The sequence below is a fragment of the Cebus imitator genome, unplaced genomic scaffold (assembly GCF_001604975.1).
Source record: "Cebus imitator isolate Cc_AM_T3 unplaced genomic scaffold, Cebus_imitator-1.0 Scaffold180, whole genome shotgun sequence".
NCBI classification, from domain to species: domain Eukaryota; kingdom Metazoa; phylum Chordata; class Mammalia; order Primates; family Cebidae; genus Cebus; species Cebus imitator.
In genome coordinates this window covers 1,589,938-1,612,293 of record NW_016107495.1, presented here as the reverse complement: position 1 = coordinate 1,612,293, position 22,356 = coordinate 1,589,938, and the positions used below count along the sequence as shown (strand labels likewise).

At 38.9% G+C, this 22,356-nt stretch overlaps 2 protein-coding genes across 11 annotated transcripts in view; one reads left to right on the top strand and one right to left on the bottom strand.

Annotated features, from left to right (window-relative positions):
* The window catches only part of BABAM2 (BRISC and BRCA1 A complex member 2), a 449,656-nt gene extending 434,796 nt beyond the window's left edge, over positions 1-14,860 (bottom strand). For all 5 annotated transcript variants that reach the window (XM_017545672.2, XM_017545670.2, XM_017545671.2 and 2 more), the window contains exons 1-2: positions 14,736-14,860; positions 10,882-11,033 (exon numbers count right to left, since the gene is read on the bottom strand). In XM_017545672.2, the coding sequence (XP_017401161.1) occupies positions 10,882-11,009 (128 nt within the window). In that variant the 5' untranslated portion in view covers positions 11,010-11,033; positions 14,736-14,860. The remainder of the gene's footprint in view (positions 1-10,881; positions 11,034-14,735) is intronic.
* A 98-nt stretch (positions 14,861-14,958) lies between these two features.
* The window catches only part of RBKS (ribokinase), a 98,725-nt gene continuing 91,327 nt past the window's right edge, over positions 14,959-22,356 (top strand). For all 6 annotated transcript variants that reach the window (XR_001830142.2, XM_017545675.2, XM_017545677.2 and 3 more), the window contains exon 1: positions 14,959-15,318. Coding sequence is in view for 5 of the 6 variants with exons in the window: in XM_017545675.2 (XP_017401164.1) it covers positions 15,230-15,318 (89 nt within the window). In the remaining variant the exon portion in view is untranslated. The remainder of the gene's footprint in view (positions 15,319-22,356) is intronic.

The window sequence follows — 22,356 nt, the reverse complement described above, 5'->3', positions numbered from 1 at the left end:
CATTGACAACTCCACCGATGCACAAAGGGCTTCAAGTTTACATGTTAGAGATACATTCCTTAACAGACATCCACAGCCAAGAATCATCAGTCTGAGGAAAGCCATCAACATGAAAGACAAAGGGCAAAACAGAGACAATGCAAGGTATAGAAGAATTTTTTAAAGCTATAACTAATATCCTTATAAAAATAAGAGAAAATACTACATTCATGAAACTATGACAATATGTCTATCTGTTGGGCAGACTTCTGTACCTGCCCAAATTATCAATCAAATTTAAAACTAGACATTTTCAGATTTTCAAGAACTCAAAAAATGTATCTCCTTTTCTCCTTTTCTTAGGCTGCTAGTGGAATATATGCTCCAACAAAGCAAGAAGGTAAAACAAGAAAATAAGTGAATCAATACAGGAAGAGAAGACCTAAAATAATAGCTGTATGGCAGACCTAGAGAGCAATCAATACAATTAAAGCAGTTCTTCCATCAATCTTCCCCATTTCTGCAAATGATATGACCATCTGCCCACTTACTCAAACTAAGAAACAAGAAGTCATTCTTGATTGCTTCTCAAATTCCAAATTCAAAATCCTCATGATTTTCTAAATAGCTTCTTAATTTATTCACTTCTTTCCATTTCCATTGCTATCATCATGTTCTAAAACTCTATCATCTCTTACCTGGTCCACTATAATGGCCAGTTAACTAGTATACCTTACCTTGCACAAGCCATTTGCCCTATAACAACTAGTGATTATATTTAAAAATAAAAATAAGATCATGTCACTTTGCTCCTGAAAATTCTTCAATAGCTTCTCAGTTCACCCAGAATAAAAATCAAGCTTTCAGGCCAGGCATGGTGGCTCACAAATGTAATCCCAGCACTTTGGGAGGCTGGGGCAGGCAATCACCTGAGGTCAGGAGTTCAAGTCCAGCCTGACAAACATGGAAAAACCACATCTCTACTACAAATACAAAATTAACTGGGCGTGGTGGTGCATGCCTGTAATCCCAGCTACTCGGGAGGCTGAGGCAGGAGAATCACTTGAACCCGGGAGGTAGAGGTTGCAGTGAGCTGAGATCGCACCACTGCACTCCAGCCTGGGCAACAAGAGCGAAACGCCATCTCAAAAAATAATAATAAAAAAAATAAATAAAAAGCAAGCTTTCCCTCTCGCACTCTCTCACTATATTCCAATCACAACTGGCCTTGCAGATCCTTCAATATAAAAAGCTTTCTCCTGCCTGTGCACGGAAAAGGTATTTCCTTTTTACATCAAATCCCCCAGCACTTACACTGAAGTACAGCAGTCCCCTCTTATCCATGGTTTTGCTTTCCGTGGTTTCAGTTACCCTTGGTCAAGAAAAAGCAATATTTGGTCTGAAAATATTAAATGGAAAATTCCAGAAACAATTCCTAAGTTTTAAATTGCATGCTGTTCTGAGATTGTTCTCACACCTTCCAGCTCTGTCCTGCCTAGGACATGACTCATCCCTCTGTCCAGCATAGTTGTCTACACTACCCACCCGTTAGTCACTTAGTTGCTGTCTTGGTGATCAAACCAACTGCCACGGTACAGCAGTGCTTGACTTCAAGTAATCTTTATTTTACTTAATAAAGCACTTAGGGAAAGCACAAGAGTAGTGACACTGGCAATTTAGACACACTAACGACAAGCCATAAAGTGCTTCCTTTAAGGGGAGAGGTAAAAGTTCTTGATTTAATAAGGAAAGAAAAAAAATCACATGTTGATGTTGCTAAGATCTAACATAAGAACAAATCTTCTGTCCATGAAATTGTGAAGAAAGAAAAAGAAATTTGTGCTAGTTTTGCTTTGCACCTCAAATTGCAAAAATAACAGCCACAGTGTATGCTAAGTACTCAGCTAAGATAGAAAAGGCATTAAATTTGTGGGTAGGAGACACCGATATAAATGTATTCAGACTGACAGCAAAAGAATTCCATCAGAGATTTCAGGCATCCACTGGGAACGGGGCCAGGGGGCGGGGGGTTTTGGAACATATCCCCTAATGATAAGGGGGGACTACTATATTCATCTATTTCATGATTCAACTTAAATGTCTCTTCCTCAGAGAGAGCTTCTCTAACCTTCAATTCTCAATTTGCCCCTCATCAGGGTAATTTCCCTTCATTTCTCTTTCTCAATTAATTAAAAAGGGGACTTTTTTTGTTAACTAAATTATGGTATGTTTCCTAATGAAATGGTATACAACTATTTAAATGAGGTTACAAAAAAGTATGTAGAGCATAGGGTTAATAAAGACAATTTTTAAGAATTAAAACAAGATGGAAGAGGGGAGTTTGTCCTGCTGGCTATCATGACATTTCACAGACTATAATAGTTAAGAAAGTGTGGAGCTGGCACAGGGACAATGAGGCTGACTGACCAGAACAGAAAGTCTAGCAACAGGCCCATGTGTGATATAAACTTCACATCCATGGACAAGGATGGCCTTCTCAATAAACGAGGCAGGGTCAATCAATTATCCATATGGTGGGGGGTTGGGCGGGACTATATCTCTATCTCACGCCATATAATAGAAAAAATAAATTTCTGTTTAAAGACCAAAAAAGGAAAAGGGAAAACTTTAAAATTCTCAAAGATGTGTGACTTTTGGATAGGCCCAGATTTCTTAAAACACTCTCTCTCTGTCACATACACACACACACACATACATGTGCACACAGACACATATATTCAAATCTAAAAAAGAAAATGCTGTTGAATGTAACTTCATCAAAATCAAAAGTCTTGGACATTAGGAGCACTAAAATAAGAATACATGCCACAGACTTTGTGCAGATATTTGTAATACATGTAATTACCAAAAGTAAGTATCCAAAATATATAATGCTTTAAAATCTATGGAAATATACAAACAATCCACTTAAAAGATGAATAAGGATATCCCAAAGGAAGAAATCTGAATTGCCAATAATCATATTAAAAGACTTCATAGCATGGCAAGGTGGCTCGTGCCTATAATCCCAGCACTTTGGGAGGCTGAGGCGAGCAGATCACAAGGTCAGGAGATCAACACTATCCTGGCCAACATGGTGAAACCTCATCTCTACTAAAATACAAAAAATTACCCGGGCGTGACGGTACCCACCTGTAGTCCCAGCTACTTGGGATGCTGAGGCAGGAAAACTGCTTGAAACAGGGAAGCAGAGATTGCAGTGGGACAAGATCGCTCCACTGCACTGCACTCTGGCCTAGTGACAGAGTGAGACTCTGTCTCAACAAAAAAGAAAATAATTTTCACCACACTAGCAATCACAGAAATACAAATTAAAACCATAATGAGATACCAGGTCATACCTCATCAGCTTGCCAAAAATATATGTCTGACAATATCAAGTACTGGTGAGGCTGCAAAATAGTAGCAACTCATTTCTGATGGAAGGAAATTGATACAATCTGGCAATATCTAATAAAATAGAAGATGCATCCATCTTAAGAGCTAGTAATTCTATTTCTAGGAATATACCTTTGATTTGTAGCTTTCAAATTTTTTGGCCATCAAAACATATTTTTCATTATGACCCAGTATATACATACTCACTTATTTAACTGAAACAAAAATTCACAAAACAGTGCTTATTCTTACTGTGTGTGACACATTTTGAGAGTTTCCATTTTGTTCTCATTCATTTTTTTTAATGTTGGGGTGACTCATTCAATTGATTTTACAACCACTAATGGGTAAACACACTCAGTTCAAAAAACTGTCCCAGAAAATATTCTCATACATATTTTCTTATGCACATGCGAGAGAAAGTTCACTGTGTCACTCTTTGTCAAAAAATAATTTAAACAACGTAACTGTCAATCAGTAGAAGAATGAATTTAAAATTAAGGACATATTCATACAATGGAATACAAAATAGCAGCACAAAGTCGTAAATACCAACACAGAAAAATCTCATTAACTTCATACTAGGCAAAACGGGCAAGATGCAGATGAATATATATAGTATATCATTTGTACAAACTTTTTAAGCATGCAAAATAATACTGTTGAGAAATATATTAACATATAATGAATACATAAAGTATGAGGACAGGCATGGGGAAAACGGGGAATGAGATCAGGGAAAAGTACAGAAAAGCCAAGTGAACTAGATCTAAATTATTAAAAACTGCCCATCTTCAGATAAGATCATGTGCGATCAGGGTGGTATGGCCATAGACAAAAATTAAACTATTGCCTCCCAGGGCAGCAGCTTCCTTTTAGACACAGGCTAAAGATTCAGACTGCCAGCTAGAGAGACTCATGCAGCCAAACTGAGATCAGTCTTTAAAGCTTACAGCACTCATCCTTTAAAACTGTTCTGGTCTATTTAGTAATCAAGTACTTACACTGAGTATCTATTTTTAACTAAGTAATGAAATTCAGAACATGGACAAAAAAAAGCAATAGGTAGTTGTGGGCGGATGAGATGTCACAGCAGATGCCCCAAACACAGCCATGTGCCAGTAAGGTTGAGTCACTGCAAAATGCTGAAAAAAGATACTGAGGCTCAGCTGCCACAGGTTGCAGTGAGCCCTCTCTTCTTTCCTCACTGTTGTGTTTGCCAGGCATCGTTCCAGAATGCTGAACAGACACTTAGACATCTTCAAGATTAGAAAAATCACTAAAAATGACAAAATATGCCATCTTACAAATAACACACACTTGTGATCAAATTAACACAGAGCAAAGAACTAATAAACATTCAGTAAGCTCATGGAATAATTCTCTAAAATTAATAATCTGATCCCTTCACATCTCAGTCTATATTTTACCTACAAGAGAAAATCCAGTATTGTATAATATACTTTACCATAATTTCAAAAATGTCAACAAAAAGAATTATGCATAACAGAATGTAAGCAATACACTATCAGGCCAATAAAAATCCTTACAAACCACAAGAACAAACCACTCTGATCCCCGAAACAAGCAGTTTCTCAAGGACAACATCTAACTCATTCATTCATCCATTCAAATCCTACTAACTATATTACATGTGAAAAGTACCAAAATAGACCTTAAGGAGGTATAAAAATAAATTAAACAAGAACTTGTCCCTTAAGATACTGATGGCCTAGCAATGGAGTTTAGAAACATATATAGTCTTAAGTAAGGTAGAAAAATCTAAGAGAAATATATATGAACTGCTATTTAAAAAAAAAAGAAAAAGAAAAAGAAATCTTGCTTTGATTAGGTTCTTGCCTGTTTCACCAACCAGATCTAGAATATAGATACCTAGACCTCATCTCTTCCAGGACAAGTGGCTACATATAATAACAAAACTGGTTCTTGTGGCCTTTAGAAATTGTTTCCTCATTTTATACCTTTTATACATACTGTGTCCTATAGGGTACACTCTTTGAGTTAATAGAAATTAGACATGTAAATTCTGATTCTCATAACTGTGTCTGCTGAAGATCTAAAAAAAAGGGAAATACCAAAAGTGACACACTAAAAAGAAGCCATCCTTTTCCCTAACTTTATCACTGTTTTGTTACAGAAAGGAGAAATTCACACTTTGGCTAATGGAAAGATTGAAGAAGGAATTGTTAATGAACTTCTAAAAAGCTTCCCTGAATCTTTCAGACAAGTACTATATAAAAGGTATCAATAATGTTCCAGGTTAGCAAGGCTTTTCACAACATTTTATGAATGTATGTAGACGTCTTTTCATTTCATTTTTAAAGCTAAAGAAAGTAAATTCCATACATATTAAACGTCATTAAATGCCATTTCACATATTTTTCAGACAGTCCAGAAAAAGCTAGGACTAGGCCAGGCATGATGGCTTATGCCTGTAATTCCAGCACTTTGGGAGGCCGAGGTGGGTGGATCACCTGAGGTCAGAAGTTTGAGACCAGCCTGGCCAACATGGTAAAACCTCGTCTCTACTAAAAATATAAAAATTAGCCAGGCATGGTGGTGGGTGCCTGCAGTCCCAGGTAGTCCAGAGGCTGAGGCAGGAGAGTCGCTTGAACCCAGAAGGCAGAGGTTGCAGTAAGCTGAAAACATGCCATTGCACTCCAGCCTGGGCAATAAGAGTGAAACTATGTCTCAAAAAAAAGGCTAGGACTCGTGGATTCATTTCAAATTTGTCATTGAATCCCACCATTTGCTCTTAAATCCTCAACTAAACATTCTGGAATTTGAGAGTACCCAAAAGAGAATCTGTAAAAAAGAACCAACACGACTTTATGCTGATAAACCCAACTGGTCTCTCAGGAAACTGATACAAAGAATAAGAATTTCAGGTTGATATCGTCTTACATATACCAGTCACCAGTCAACAGTCTACTAGCCATCAGGCCCCTGTCAGGTCTTCGGTACCTCTGAAAAGAATGTCTGTGACATGCTAAAAAAGAAGGATTTATTTCGACGTCCTATATATTCAGATCAATGAACATTCCTGGTTGATGAATTGGTTTTATTTTTTTTCTCTATTTTCTTTTTAAGAGATGGGGTCTAGCTATGTTGCCTAAGCTGGTCTCAAACTCCTGGGCTCAAGTAATCCACCTGTCTCAGCCTCCCAAGGAGCTGGGACTACAGTCATATACCACCATGTCCAGCTCAGGTTTTTTTTGTTTTTGTTTTTATGACAGCTTTACAAAGATATAATTTACATACCATAAAATCACTGTAAAGTGTGCAATCTGATCATTCTTCATATACTCCCAAAGCTATGTAACCATCACCACTATCTAATTTTACAACATTTTTGTTACTCCAAAAAGAAATCCCATACTTAAGCAGTCACTTCTGATTTCCCCAGCCTTTGGCACCCACTAATTTACTTTCTGTCTATGAATTAGCCTATTCTGGACATGTCAGATAAATGAAATCATATACTAAGTGACCTTTTGTAATGAGCTTCTCTCACTTAGCACAGTGTTTTCAAGGTTCATCATGTTGTACTATGAATCAGTATTACATTACTTTTTGTGGTGAAATAATAATCTATTTTTCATATGCCAAATGTGTTTATCCATTCATCAGTTGATGGACATTTGAGTTGTATTTGTAGGACTTTTGACCTGCAAAAACCTTAGTCATCTAATCTGATCTTTCATTTTATGGATAAAAAATTGAGATCCAGAGAGAAAATGGAAAGTGCCTCTGGCTACACATACTTAAGACTGTCAGTGGACACCTGAAATGCCTTCTTTTCTCCAAGCTCACCCCATTCCAATCAAAGAAGAAAATCCTTACTGTGTTTGTTCCTAGCAGTAAAACTCAAGATAGGATAGGTGAGGTGGGAAGGAAAAGAAAATAATAGGATTGTGCACAATCTTGTTGAACCAAAGAAATTTATGAAAAGACCAACAGTTTTAAACCTTCAAAAACACAGAAAAAAAAAAAAGAGAGATGAGCACAATACAGACATAAAGATGTTATTTTTAATTAGATGTTATTTTTAATAAGAAAAGAAACATGAAAGTATGGGAAAACCTGAAAAGTTACTCTGAAATATCCAGTGATCCATTTGAAAATCTTTTTATTCTCAGACCCGGAAGAAAAATACACTGATTTAAAGATCGCAGAATGAGGAAACCAAAGTCAAAACAACAAACTGAGAAGAAATGAGCACAGTAAAGGAAGTACATCACTCTACTTTTTGCAGGCCAAAAATTACAGTGAGGGCAACTGGAAAATACCCTCTTGAGATCTGATCTTGATGACTTCAATTAGAGATGGAACCCATCTAAAGAAAGCATTTCATAATTTAGGAGGCTCTGATCTGTATCTAGATTGTCTATGATAATGTGGGAAATTCAGTCTGAATGAATCCTATATACAGTCTCCATTTCACAATCCTCACTTCCTACCACCATTTATAAGCTGGGGAAGTCTGTCTGAGCACCAGGCCTGCTACTTGAATAAATGGCAAAACTTCTAAACCAGTAAAAAAAAAACAGTCACTTTCTAATACCTGGCTTATCTAAGGATGAGAGTTAATTTATAAATCCCCTAATGTATATAGTTAACTTTTAGAAGAAAAAAAAGTTAAAACGTTTTTACCAACTCCACCAGAGTTCTTTCTACCAAATCCTCTTGCCTCCACAAAAAAGGAGTTAACCTAACACTAGCAAAATGGCTAGCAAATAGTAAATGCTCCATAAATATTTGATTAGTGAAACTAAAGATAACATTAGATGTTTTCAAAAGCATCCTACTATTCCAAGGAAGTGTCTTGGTTTTTTTATCTTACTACTAAAGAACGTTAGGTCAGTATTCTTATACCCAAGTCTTTAGCTTAGTCAAACAACAGCAAGGACGTGTAAATGGCAAAAGGAAAAAGAGTCTAACAAGGAGAAAGCTAAAAGAGAATCAAGAATACATTTCTGCTTTCACTGCTGCTGCTGCTAACACCCCTCCAAACCCACCACTGTATGCTTGGCTCAGAGTCCATCCCATCACCCAATGATCCCACAACAACCTCATGGCACCGCCCATTAATGAAGACACACAAGGGAACCATTCACTGTGACAAGACAATGACATGCACATTGCTTTGCCTCCTGCCAGACTATGGGATGCAGAGAGGGCGGAGACTAAGGACCTTGAAAAATCAGCTTCACGTGACATCATGATGGACATGTGTGACAAGTATGACCCACAGAGACACTGATATGACCATTACCAGATGTCTTTCACAGAGACCATGAGCTCCCTGTCACCTGGGAAGCAACAGCAGACCCAGCTGAGCAGTGCAGACCCAGCTGGGCACACACTGCTCCAGACCCAGCTGGGCACAAGTTGCTGGCTCAGTTGCTGGAGCCTAGTGAAGAGGACAATACAGTGGGCATCCACTATGACAAGATGTATGAGTACATCATGGAGGAGGTGGGCACAATAGATAATGGGACCTACCAGTGGAAGAAGGGGGAACTTTGACATGCACTAGCCACTAGTCTGAATGCCTGCTCAACTTAATCCCACCTGGAACCAGCCCAACCAAGATAGGGTTCAAGTGTGTAAACTCTTAGAGTTTCTGCAGAGACTAAGCTTGTATGAGCACATCTGGCTGCCAGCCTGGGGTCTAGGGCCCTGGCCTGCAAAAGCAGACACCCTTGAAAGAGGCAACTCTACCATCTGGAATCTAAGCTGCCCCTACCCCAGCCATCATCTTTGTTATCTACACTGACCAGACTAGACAATAGTAGTACAGTGTGTGCCCAAGGAGCCCCACTAATTCTAAAGCTGACTGCCCCTGCCCAAACCATGGCGGGTTCTTCATGAGGATGCCATGGACCAGGTCAGTGAGATTCCTGGCTGCATCTTGGTCCATACCAACAGCTTCATTTGTGGATGCCATATCCAAGAGGGTACCTTAAGCACGGCCTGTACAAACTTGCCCTAGTGCCCAATACCTTTGCTTCCCACAAATCTCATAGTCCAATTAAATGTCTTCTATCTTAAAAAAAAAAAAAAAAAAAAAAAAAAAAAAAAAAAAAAAAAAAAAAAAAAAAAAAAAAAAAAAAAAAAAAAAAAAAAAAGGCAACATTTCTGGTAAGAAATTACTCAGAAATGATGGGGATATGTCAAAAGGACGAAAAAGCCACTTGATAGAACTCCCAATGACAAAAAGCTGGAACAACTGAGCAGCCAAATAAATGATAATAATATTTGATTTACAACCCACAGAGAAAAATAAATACCTAAAAATTCATACTGGCACTAGTAAATAACTAAATAAAATAAATAACTGAAGGAGAAGGAAGAGTGTTTCTTTATAGTAGAATTCAAATTAATAAATGGGGAGAAATGAGAAAATGCACTCTTCTACAAGCACCAGAGGAGTAATAGTTATAGGCAAGAACCATCAAGGGATGCTGAAATTAATGGACAACAGTTATGATGAGAAACCGGATATTTGCAAAGTCCAAAAACATCACTCAGCAAAATACAGTTCTTAACTAATTACAAGGAGAAAAATCAGTTAACTTTACAGTGATCACTTAACCTAGTTATCAAAGTTAACTTACAGTAAAAAGGCATATGGACATCATATATTCCCTGATCTGATGCACTGAGGATGGTACAATCACACATCTGTACTATACTTGGGAAAAAACATATTTCTCATTCTACTGAAAAGGGAACATTAGACAAACCCATATGGATGCACGTTTTACAAAATAAGTAGCCAGTGCTCTTTAAAAGTGTCAAGGTCATGACAGGTAAAGAAAAACTGAGGAACTGTCGCTGTTGGGGAGACTAAGGAGACATGATGATTGAACCCTGGAACAAAAAGGGCATTAACGGGAAAACTGGAAAAATTCAAATAAGACCTATAGAACAATTAACATCATTATAACAATGCTATTTTTCTATAGTATTTTTGTAACTTTTTGTAAATCTAAGTTTGTTTCAGGAAAAGAAAATCTGTTTTTTAATGTAACATTTCTAGGTGTGAGATCTTGCTGTTTCAACCCCATTGTGAGAAATGACCCATTTTGGCTAGCTCTTATAATTTTCATATTAAGAGAGTTTACCAAATGATAATCAGATTCAGAATATGTTTGTTGCCAGACTGCAGCAAACATAAAAAGAAAACAAGCCAATGAATGAAAAACACTTCTAAAACTCTCACATGCTCTTCCCAAAGAGATAAACCAGAAAAAAGACATGAACATTCTGGTCATAAAACAATGGCCCAAAACACAAATAAAATGAAAGATAAAATGTCAAGAATTGAATAAAACCTTCTGAATCAACATATGATGAGATAATGACTTGGTGGGTTTCTGCGGTGGCTAATTTTTACGAATCTGGTAAGGAAGGACTATCATTAGGTAAAGATTGAAGTGGTTTTGGGACATACACTGAATTCATACTGATACATACCCAGATTTCAAGTCAGTTATCCTCAAACAGTTTGTAGCATCCAGTCCCACTTTTCCATTCCGGACCACGCTAGATATGAAAGGGGAGAGCATTGGAGAAATTCGGTTCAAGGCCACTTCTGGGGACATTTTAACTTGACTTGTAAATTATCACTGAAAGCAGAAAATGGAAAGAATGATGATCAGAGTTTACAAATGAACTAGACAACACGCTTGTTGAAAACTAAGCAGCACACAGGAGCTTCTCTTACATGAATAAATGCTTCATTTCTCATCTCTAGAGCAGACTCTTCCAATGATCCTCCAGAAAAAAACCACCTCACTGCAGCTCAGCTGCTCAGGATAGGGACGATACCACTGCTTTTCAGGAACAGAAGGAACCGCTGAAATACGATTCCCTCTTCCTTCCCAAAGCTGATTTTCCACACTGCCACACTGTACTTAAAATGGTCCCACTCTGTCACACAACTGGCTCATTCTACTTTATTTGAGTCCAAGAAGCCTTTGCTAACAACTCTGTCCCAACACAAAAACACACACATCACTGGGTTAGCAATCTCTCCCTGTGTGTCCCCACAAGGATTGTAAAAGCTTGATGGATAATACCATATAAAACTCTACAGGCCAGGTGCAGTAGCTCACACCTGTAATCCCAGCACTTTGGGAGGCCAAGGCAGGCGGATCACCTGAGTTCGAGAGTTTGATACCAGCCTGACCAAAATGGAGAAACCCCGTCTCTACTTAAAAAAAAAATACAAATTCAGCCAGGCGTAGTGGTGCATGCCTATAATCCCAGCTACTCTGGAGGCTGAGGCAGGAGAATCGCTTGAACCCAGGAGGTGGAGGTTGCAGTGAGCCAAGATCACGCCACTGCACTCCAGCCTGGGCAACAAGAGTGAAACTCCATCTCAAAAAAGAAAAAAAAAAGGAAAAAAAGAAAACTATACAATAAGCTAACCTGCTTGCAGCTATTACTTACGAGAAATTATTTACTGATATACCTTTCTTAATAACCTTTCCATCCACAGGGTAGTCTGTTTACGTGATCCCTTTCCTGCAAGGACTATGTTTTGAATGCCTAGGGTTTAACAAAAATACCTGGCATATGCTAAACACTCAAAATTTATCAAACTTTTTTTAAATAAATAAATGAGTAAGGGGACAAAGGTTAGAGAAGTACTTCAGTATGGAGAGAAGATAATGTGCCCTCCCCAAAAAAATTTGGTAGGGAAGAGATATAACAAAATCCAAGGAATAGATATAGCAAAAATCTACTTGACAATTAAATTATGAAAACATACACCTATGCAGCTATCAAGCAACACAGACTAATGTGGATCTTAAAGTATTTGACTTTAAGGCACTAAATCCTTACACTTAAAACCACAAAAAGTGGAACTGATACATCATATCTAAATTACATGGAAACTCATGGGGTTGGGGGAGGGAGTATAGGAATTCTTCTTAATAGATTTCTAAATGAAAGCCTCTTCCTTCAGAGGAATAAGTCAATTCAAATGATCGTTTCCTTCCTCAATTTTAAAGAATAATGCCACATCAAAAGAAAATTAATTTCCAGCAAGTTACCAGTAAATGATGTTCTGGTTCTAGTTTTCATACATAATACCACATGAAAACGTACAAGTCCCTGCTAAAATAAATGTTGAAAAGTGAACCTGTTTCAGTTTATTATTTCAGATAGTAATAAAGGGAAAGACTACAGTGATATTTCAAAAAATAAAAACACTTTGACCTTATATAGTTATGACACTCAGAAGTATCTTTGAGATTAACACCTTTATACTTAAACTTCATCTCCAAAATCATCCTTTCTGTAAAATATAAAACAAGCTCTTCTTCTTAACAGATGCCCCCCGACTATTCTCTCATTCAAAGACTAAACATCAAACACTTTACTACCAATCATAAAAATCATGTACTTTTAAATCACTTTATTACTTATAAGGACCATCCATATACATTACTGCAGTTGATCTTCACAAGCCTGGGGTAGTAAAGAAAGTATTTTAATTCCCATTTTGCAGATGATATGGGTAATTATTATAATTTGATTGTGAAAAGTGTACTAATCCACATCATAATTTTGAAGCCTATTTTTTTCTATTCTCTGACATTTCCACCTTTATTTCTATGTCACAATTCTTGAAGGGATGTTTATCAAAATCATATGCTAAGCTCAAATATACCCATCTTTTAAAAAAGCAAAGGGGTCTCACTTATACTACAAAATTGTTCTTCTGTGTTTTCTTCCCACAGTACCTATTATTATTTTGTCTGTTTCTACAAAAGAAGGAAACAGAACCAACATATTCTAAACATCTACCCACTATCAGGCATTATATTACTCACCTCTATCTGGAATTTCATTTACCTCCCAACAACTCTGTTCCCTGAGAACAATAATTGTTCCCATCTGACAAATGGAAGCTAAAGAAAACTTGACAAACAGAAAATTAAAGCTTAGCAAAATAAACTAACTTGTTCAACGTTGGAAGCAAGAGGATCAGGATTCGAATCCAGATTTTCCAAGTCTACTATATCCATCTTCCTCTCAAATAAACATTGATAACTTCAATCACCAAAGAGAAAAACATCCAGGTGATTTTTTAAACTGTATATCTTATAAAATTTGAACAGACGAAAAGTAGTGAATTTAAACAAATGACTGCTTTATCAATAGAAACAGACTGGACTATTGCTGGCCTACTGCTGAACCCGGGCTGAGTGAATCACTAGTCAAATGTTCACGGGAACAACCTCGCTTGAAACAAGGTTACTTGAAACAACACTTGAAAAGTGACAACAATCCATTCTAATTCAGCAACTGTCATGACTTTAGGATGACACCTTAGGGAATGAATTCTCTTTATTTCCAGGGGGAAAAAAATCTCTTTATTATTTATTTTTTGACAGTGCAGTTTCAAGCAGTATTAAAATCAATTTCAACCACGAAGAGGTGTGACTTCTCTAAAAAAAAGTGCAGGGGTGGTAAGGAATACAATGACTCCAAAATCAGAGGTCACTTAGCCAAAAACACTGGTCCTTTGGTGCAGTGAACCAGGTACGTGGACAGTGGTCACCACCAGTAGTAACTCCTACGCATGGCAGCACTATAATACAGCCCAGATATGCAAATATTTACGGTGGTCAGAGTCTCCTGAATGCTTCTTCTGCAATTTGTATTTCCTGATTTTGACGTATTGCAAAAGGAAAATGCAAAATTACAATTTTTGCAAGGGTCTGCTACCCCAAAATAAAGTTACATAAGGTCCTTTGATGGGAGGCCTGGGGAATACAAAGACGTCTAAAGCACCATCCAGGTTCTTGCAATTAAAATGAGATGACAAACACGGAAACATGTGCCCTGCTGACGTCATGGAACGGAAAGGGGTGGCATCCTGCTGCGTCACGTCAACGTCATGAAGCGCACGAGGGAAGTTACACTGGGGAAGCAATTTCCCCAAGGGGCAACATTCGAGAAAAACAAGTTATCTCAGACCCGAAGAATGACCACCCTACTCTAGGGACGTCTTAAAAGGGACACTCTCCCCGCTCCCAAACTGTATGATTCCCCTCATCAGGCAATAAGGAACTGATACTAGGGCTTTACAGGGACTACGGGATGAGCCAGATATGGAGAAAGAGACGCCTCTGGCCTTGGGGGTTCGTTCTTGAGGGGATCAGCGTGATGGGGATGAGAAGGGCATCTTTGGAACAGGGGCCTTCCCCATAGGAAGAGGAGTCGAGTCCTCTGGCCATATTTAAACCACGGTTTTCCACGCCACCTGTGCGACTTGGGATCCAACCTCCCCGCACCAGCCCCAGTCCAGGTACCTGGAACTTAGTCCGATCGGTAACCGGCGACTACGTGGGGTACAGGTACCCGAGCGCGCCCCCGACCGACGCACCGACCTGCGCGCGCGCCGCGGGCCGGATGCGTGCGCACTCCCCGGACGTCCCGCCCCGCCCCCTCTGCGCCCTGAAGCAGGCCGGCGTGCGCGCCCCCGCTCCGCGCGGAGCCGGGCACTCGGAAAGGCGTCCCCGCGGTGCCTGACAGTTCCTTCCTCAGCGCCTGCCGGTGCGTGGCGAAGAGCGCGGAGTCTCGCCATATCAGAAGGGCTCTGTTACGTGAGGATGTGCACGGAGACTATTCCGGGAAGAAGAGGGGTACTTGGTGGGCGGGGTAATTTCGGGCAGTCAGGTGGGCGACCCGCGTAGGCGTCTGAAAGGCCCGCGTCGTTAGGGAGGGCAGGAGCGGCGTCTCTGGTTACTGGATCGGGCAAAGGGCAGAGGTCAGAGTCCAGGTTGGACAGCAGCACCTTTGACCGATGGCGGCGTCTGGGGAACCCCGGAAGCAGTGGCAGGAGGAGGTGGCGGCGGTGGTAGTGGTGGGCTCCTGCATGACCGACCTAGTCAGGTTAGTCCGGGGCCAGTACTCAGTCTGCGGCTCGGGGGAGGAGTAGAGCCGTGCGCTGTGCGCCCAGCGGAGCTCTTTGGCGCTGGGTCTCCAGGGATGGACAGTGCTAGCTTTGGGTATGAGCTGCAGGTTTTCGCAGCCCTCAGCCTGCCTTCCCGGCGTGCAAGAATTTGAGTCTGTAAAGGTAAATGTCAGGGGAGAGGACATAAGAGGCCAGGGTCTAGTGAAAGCTCTAACATTACTAAAAGCGCCCCCCAAAAGACCTACCCTCCAAATACTTGCGCCCCCAAAGACCTTTCTTGGCCCGGCTGCTGAGCCTTTCCCCAAACGAGCCAGAAGACTTTGCCCACGTCATTTTACCTCCGAGAATGTGCCTACCTCACAGGGATGTTGTGAGGACTAAATGAAGTAAAGTGTTTTGTCAAGTGTAACATTATCCAAATTTATTGTATAAAATAATGAATCGAACAGAAGTCAAAAAGACTGTCACCTTTCATCATGTTGATTGTTGGCATTACTGCAGTATTTTATATTTACAGCGTATTTTTCAGCAAGCCAAGTATGAATCAAAAACAAACAATATTTACAACCACTAAAAACTATGACCAAATTGTGATAGAAAATATGCCAAATAAAGATTGTTAGGTCAGTAAGACTGAGTAGACAGATCCTTCTGATTTATCTTTTTTTAAATTAAGTAATGTCTGTTCATTGTAAAAGTAGTAATAAATTCAGATATTCCAAGAAAATCCTACCACTCCAGTTACTGCAGTTCAGTCTTTTGATTAATATCTTTTCAGATGTAATGCTACTTTTATGTTATAAAAATGATCAGGTATACTACAGTAACACCTCATCTGTCCTGAAATGTTGCTTTTCCAAAGGGCAATAGAGAACGTGGAACTAAAGAAAAAGGCGTTGGGGCAATCAAAATAAGTCACCAAATTGCTGCACCAAACCCCCTGTATTCTACTCAGAAAATAGTTCTAGGGTCTTCATGTAACCAATTTAATCTTACCTTAAAATATTGGTAAGCTGTGTTATCAAATTTCCACTGAGATTAGAAAGGTGAGAGTAGAGAGGAGCGACTGCTAGAGGCAGCTACAGTGACTGATGAAAACTGGAGGGTGAGTAGGAGACTGTGTAACAAGAAGAAGCAACAAAAGAGTTTTAAATGCCAATGAGCTTTATTTTTCCACAAATATTTAAACTATTTTGTCAGACGATAGGTCAAGATAAAAATACTTTCCTTTGGTGACAGAGGATAAAACTCAGTCTAGTTGGAGACATTTGTTGAAGAGACTTGTACATGTTTTTCTAGAGCAAGAGTCAGTCAGCTTTTCTGTAAAGGGCCAGATAAATATTTGAGGCTTTGCAAGCCATATATTATCTAGATCACATTTTTTAACAACATTTTTAAAATGTAAAAATTATTCTTACCTCCCAGCCTTACAAGAACAGCCTGCAGGACGTAGTTCACAGACACCTGTGTAGAAAGAATATCACTGTGCTTACAACACAATACTGTATAGCAATTGATTTTACTTGTAATGACTCTTTTCAAGAAAAGGTTATATAGTACGTATTAAATTTTATGTAAAAAGAGGGCATGTATTTTACTTTAGAAATAGTTTCATCAAAAATACATAAAGTTTAGTAACATAAAGGAATAAACCTTCAGTAAACCTTCATCTAAAATTATTCATTCCATGGAAAATCCACCTAGCTAAATGTTTACCATGATTTTATACGTGAAGTGGCAAAAGAGCTAGAAAACTAAAGCAGGCCAGGCGCAGTGGCTCATGCCTGTAATCCCAGCACTTTGGGAGGCCGAGGCAGGCGGATCACCTGAGGTCAAGAGTTTGAGACCAGCCTGGCCAACATGGTGAAACCCCATCTCTACTAAAAATACAAAAATTAGCCGGACATGGTAGCTGGCCCCTGTGATCCCAGCCACTCAAGAGGCTGAGGCAGGAGAATTGCTTGAATACAGGAGGTAAAGGTTGCAGTGAGCCGAGATTGCGCCATTGCACTCCAGCCTGGACAACAAGAGTGAAACTCCGGTCTCCAAAGAAAAGAAGAAAACTAAAGTTTTCTCATACATCCTACCTTAACAAAAGTGTCAGGGTTGAAATTCAGAGCCAATTCCTTGTTATCAAACTAAGAGCTTTCTGTGAAGCCTGACCATCAGATACTAAAAATAACTATAGTACTTTGTGGGGTGGGGTAGGGGAGTGGTGTCAAAGGCCCATTTTAGCATCTATCAGGATTTTAAAATCTTATTTCAGAGCTAGAAAAATTTGGAAATTATTTATCCTTTTTCTTCAGTTTTTAGATAAGAAATTCCTATATTGTGGGTAATTTTTTAAACTTCTCTTGCCACATTCTTTCCTTCATAAAATATCCAAGTTTCTTCTCTTGACACGAATCATTAGTAAAAATTGTATTCCCGCATAGACCCTCTCTACTAATTCCTGCAGCTTTTCTACAAACTTTTCATGGTCTCTCATTATTTATGACTCTGAAGATCTTTACAGAAATCTGAATATAGGATTTTCATTTAAAGCCCTGCATCTGGGATAAACTTGGGTGCAACTTTTCTAGTTACAGTGCATATCATGATTATATTAGTTATTTACTGCCACTGTGACAAATTACAAAACAGAATAATACAAATTTATTTTTTTACAGTTCTGGAGGTCAGACGTCATATCGGTTTCACTGGGCTAAAATCAAGGTGTCAGCAGGGCTGGGCCCCATTCTAGAGGACCTGGAGGAGAATCTGTTTTCTATCCTTTTCCAGCTTTCAGAGGCTCATCGTGGCCCCTTCCTCCATCTTCAAAGCCAGCAGTGGTTGGTAGGTCTTTCTCACATCACGTCACTCTGACCGCCAGTCTTCTGGCTTCCTCTTCTACATTATAAGAACTCTTGTGATTACATTAGGCCCAACCAGATAATTCAGGATTATCTTGTTATTTTTCTTTTCTTTTCTTTTTTTGAGACAGAGTCTTGCTCTGTCTCCCAGGCTAGAGTGTAGTGGTGATCTCGGCTCACTGCAACCTCTCCCTCCCAGGTTCAAGCAGTTCTCCTGCCTCAGCCTCCTGAGTAGCTGGGATTATAGGCATGCACCACCACCCCAGCTAATTTTTATATTTTTAGTAGAGATGGGGTTTCACCATGTTGGCCAGGATGGTCTTGATCTCTTGGCCTCATGAGCCACCTGCCTCAGCCTCCCAAAGTGCTGGGATTATAGGCGTGAGCCACTGCACTCAGCCAATAATCTCTTTATTTTATGGTAGCTTATTAGCAAGCTTAATTTCCCTTGCCGTGTAACAAGGGGAAATTATATTCACAAATTCTGGGGATTCATTGTGGACATCCTTTGGGGTAGGTGAGCAGAGAGTGTGTTGTTTTTGCTACCACAGTGGTTAAGCTTGAAGTAAAAAATCCTGCAACACAGAAATCTGAGTATAGGATTTTCATTTCAAACCCTGCATCTGTGATAAACTTGAGTGCAACTTTTCTAGTTAGTACTCAGAGAATCTTTGAAGCCTATCATTCTATCCTCACATTTTACAGGTGAAATAAGGAAAAGAGCTTCAGTGACTTACTCCAAATCATACAGCCAGTGAGTGGCATAGTAAAGGCTGCTAGCCAGGACTCTCAATTTTTACCTTTTTTTAATTTTTTAAAATATTATATTTTTTGTTTTTTTAAAAATGGGGTCTTACTATATTGCCCAGGCTGGTCTTGAACTCCTGGGCTCAAGCGATACTCCTACTTGGCCTCCCAAAGTGCTAGGATTACAGGGGTGAGCCACTGTGCCTGGACCCAACCCTTATCTTTCTATTATGTCATTCTACCTCTAACTCTGGCTAGTGTTTATTGCCCTTTTCATCTACAGTACATATGATAGCTTATAGTGTGTACATTCATTGTTAACTTTATAAAGGAATAACAACTAAGGATTTATAATTTTCAAGTCTAAAGATAGTATCTTTATTACTGTGCCTTATTCCTAAATTTAACTGTAACCAGCCTGGACACCCATGCCTATTCTTTAGTATCACTTCAGAAATAAAACTGCTTCAATAACTAAGCCCTTTTGGATGGCATCCAAGCCCAACTTACTTCATATATTACATTACTGTGTGCCAGACACTGCTAATTCAATCAATGAATAATCTTTTTTTCATTTCTAATTTCAGTCAGCTATGAATAGTAAGTCTTATGTAGTAATAATTTTTTAAAAATCATTAGCTCATACAGCCTGGCAAACAATGAAAATCATTTAATACTCACCTATATTTTTCTCATTATCCTATTCCTTCTTGAACACTCATCTCTAAAGTTACACATTACAAAGATACGAGAAATCATGCCCGGTCTTATGAGACATAAAGGCAAAGATGCTCCAAAGACAGATTTCCACAAAAAACCAACAATGTATGAACATTTTTAGACGTTAGGCTCAAAGGCCTTTGTTAATCGTGCTTTCATTAGTAATCCTTATTTTTTATGACATGTATCACCCATTTTTTTCAATTATTCATTCAACAAATATTTGTGGAATTTATACTATGTGCCAGGCACTTCCCAATGTGCAGAGGATACAGCAGTGAAAACACAGACAAAAATCCCTGCTTCATGAAGTTTACATTCTAGCAAGACAGTATTAGTAGAAATAAGTTAAATGTATAGTATGTTAGATAAAAGCTAAGGAGAAAAATTAAGCACAAAAGGGGGAGGGAACAGGAAGTTTAGATTACTGGCTTCAGAAAATCTTGCTCAAAAGGTCATTTAGAGTAAAGACCTAAAAGGGGAAAGAAAACAAGTCGTAATCTGAGGGAACAGCATTTCTCGAAGGCCCTATTCAGTGAAGATCATGGAGTCCAGTATGGCTGAAGAAGCAAAAAAGAGTCGGGAGGGAAATCAATGATTAAAGGACATTGAGTCATACTCTGCATGAGATGAAAAGCTATTGGAGGATTTGAGCACAGGAATGACATAATCTTATTTTGATTGTAATAAGATCTCTCCAAGGGCTATGTGAGAATAAATAGCATGAAGGAACCCAAGAACAGAAGCAGGGAGACAAATTCATAGTCAATCCCAACGATCTAGGCAAGAAATGATGGTAGCTTGAAAGCAGTGCAAGTGGAGAGAAAGCATCTTTTGATTATATTTTGGGGTAGAGTTGACAGGATATGCTGAAGAGTAAGAGATCTGTCAAGGATTACTCTAAGTGCTATGGCCTCTGCAACTGGAAGAGGGAGTTGACCTTTGCTAAAATGTAGGAGATTGTGTGCAGAGACAGTTGGGTGCCAGAGGGCTGTATCAGGAGCACGGAGTGGTCATTGAAGGGTTAAAGTACCCACTAGACATCCAACTGAAGAGGTCAAGAAGACAGATACAAGAGTTTGGAGTTCAAAGGAGAGGTCTGGCCTGGAGATATAAATTTGAGAGTCATCAGTGTGCATATGGTATTTAAAGCCATGAGACTGGATGAGATCACTGAGGGTCTGATCTCCTAGGGCACTACAACATTTAGAGGATACATTTTTTATAAAATTTACTTCCTGTCTCTCTTCCAGTCTCTCTGCAGTCCTAAAACTTGCTTTGAGACAAGCTTAATAAAAACCTATGTTTATATTTCCATGGCAATAGACTATGATGTCAACTAAAACACTTATCCTTCTACATGCTGCCAATTAAAAGTGATGGCTTGAGAGATAAGACTCACGTTCACCCAAGCATCTAAATTTAATCCTGGCAAATCAGGAAATGAGTGCTTAATTTTCAAAATGTTTAATTGGATAGTGGAATAAGTGAATTTAGAAGCTTTTTGATCCAAAATGGCTGAAGCATTGGACCTAGATTACTTTAAAACATAAATAAATAAATAAATAAGTTATGGCTAGGCACAGTGGTGGCTCAAGCCTATAATCCCAGCACTTTGGGAGGCCAGGGCGGGTGGATCACTTGAGCTCAGGAGTTCAAGACCAGCCTGGGAAACATGGCAAAAGCCCATCTCTGCAAAAAATACACAAATTAGTTGGGCGTAGTAGTGTGAGCCTGTAATCCCAGCTACTAGGGGGGCTGAGGTGGGAAGATCGCTGGAGACCGGAGGTAAAGGCTACAGTGAGCCTTGATTGCATACTGCGCTCCAGCCTGGGCAACAGAGTGAGACCCTGTTAAAAATAAAAAACAGGTATACTGTACCTATAAAAGTTTATATTTACTTGACATAATAGAGTACTTTCTAACTGGGACACTGGTTAGAGAGTCAAGAAGCCTCTTGACTTGTATTTAGAACAGAGAAAACTCTTTTACAGTCACATTTTCAGAAACTAAAAAAGGAATATTGATCCAGAAAGTATCATGCTTTCCCAATATTTGAGGAATATAATATCCTTCATTATTCTTTCTACTGCTTAAATTGGACTGAAAAGTTGCTTATCAGTTGCCAATTATTTATTAAATTAGTATTTTTATTAAACATTTTATTAAAATTTTCTGTCCCTTTAGTGAAAATATACATTTAAAAATTATGACTGGGCACAGTGGCTCATGCCTATAATCCCAGCACTTTGGGAGGCAGAGGTGGGAGGATTGTTTGAGCCCAGGAGTTTGAAACCAGCCTGGACAACAGAGTGAGATTCTGTCTCGAAAAAGAAAAAATTCCATATGACAAAGAAAGAGCACTTGCTGTATACTATTACAAAGCAGTCCCTTTAGCAATCCATTCCTTTCCAGCTCTCTGTGCCTTAGGCTTTTCATGTCTGTATTCTAAGGAGAACAAAGCAAGGTGGACTTTGTGATGAGTTTTGCTCTAGTATTTTGATGACTTCTTTATAATACTGAAATACCTGTAATGTGCTAAACACTAGGGCTACTGCAGTTAGGAAAACATGGTTATTGCTTGTCCTAAACCATTTTGTGCTGCCATAACAGAATACCAAAGACTGGATAATTTATTTTTTTCACTTTTATTTTAAGTTCAGGGATGCATGTGCAGGTTTGTTATATAGGTAAACT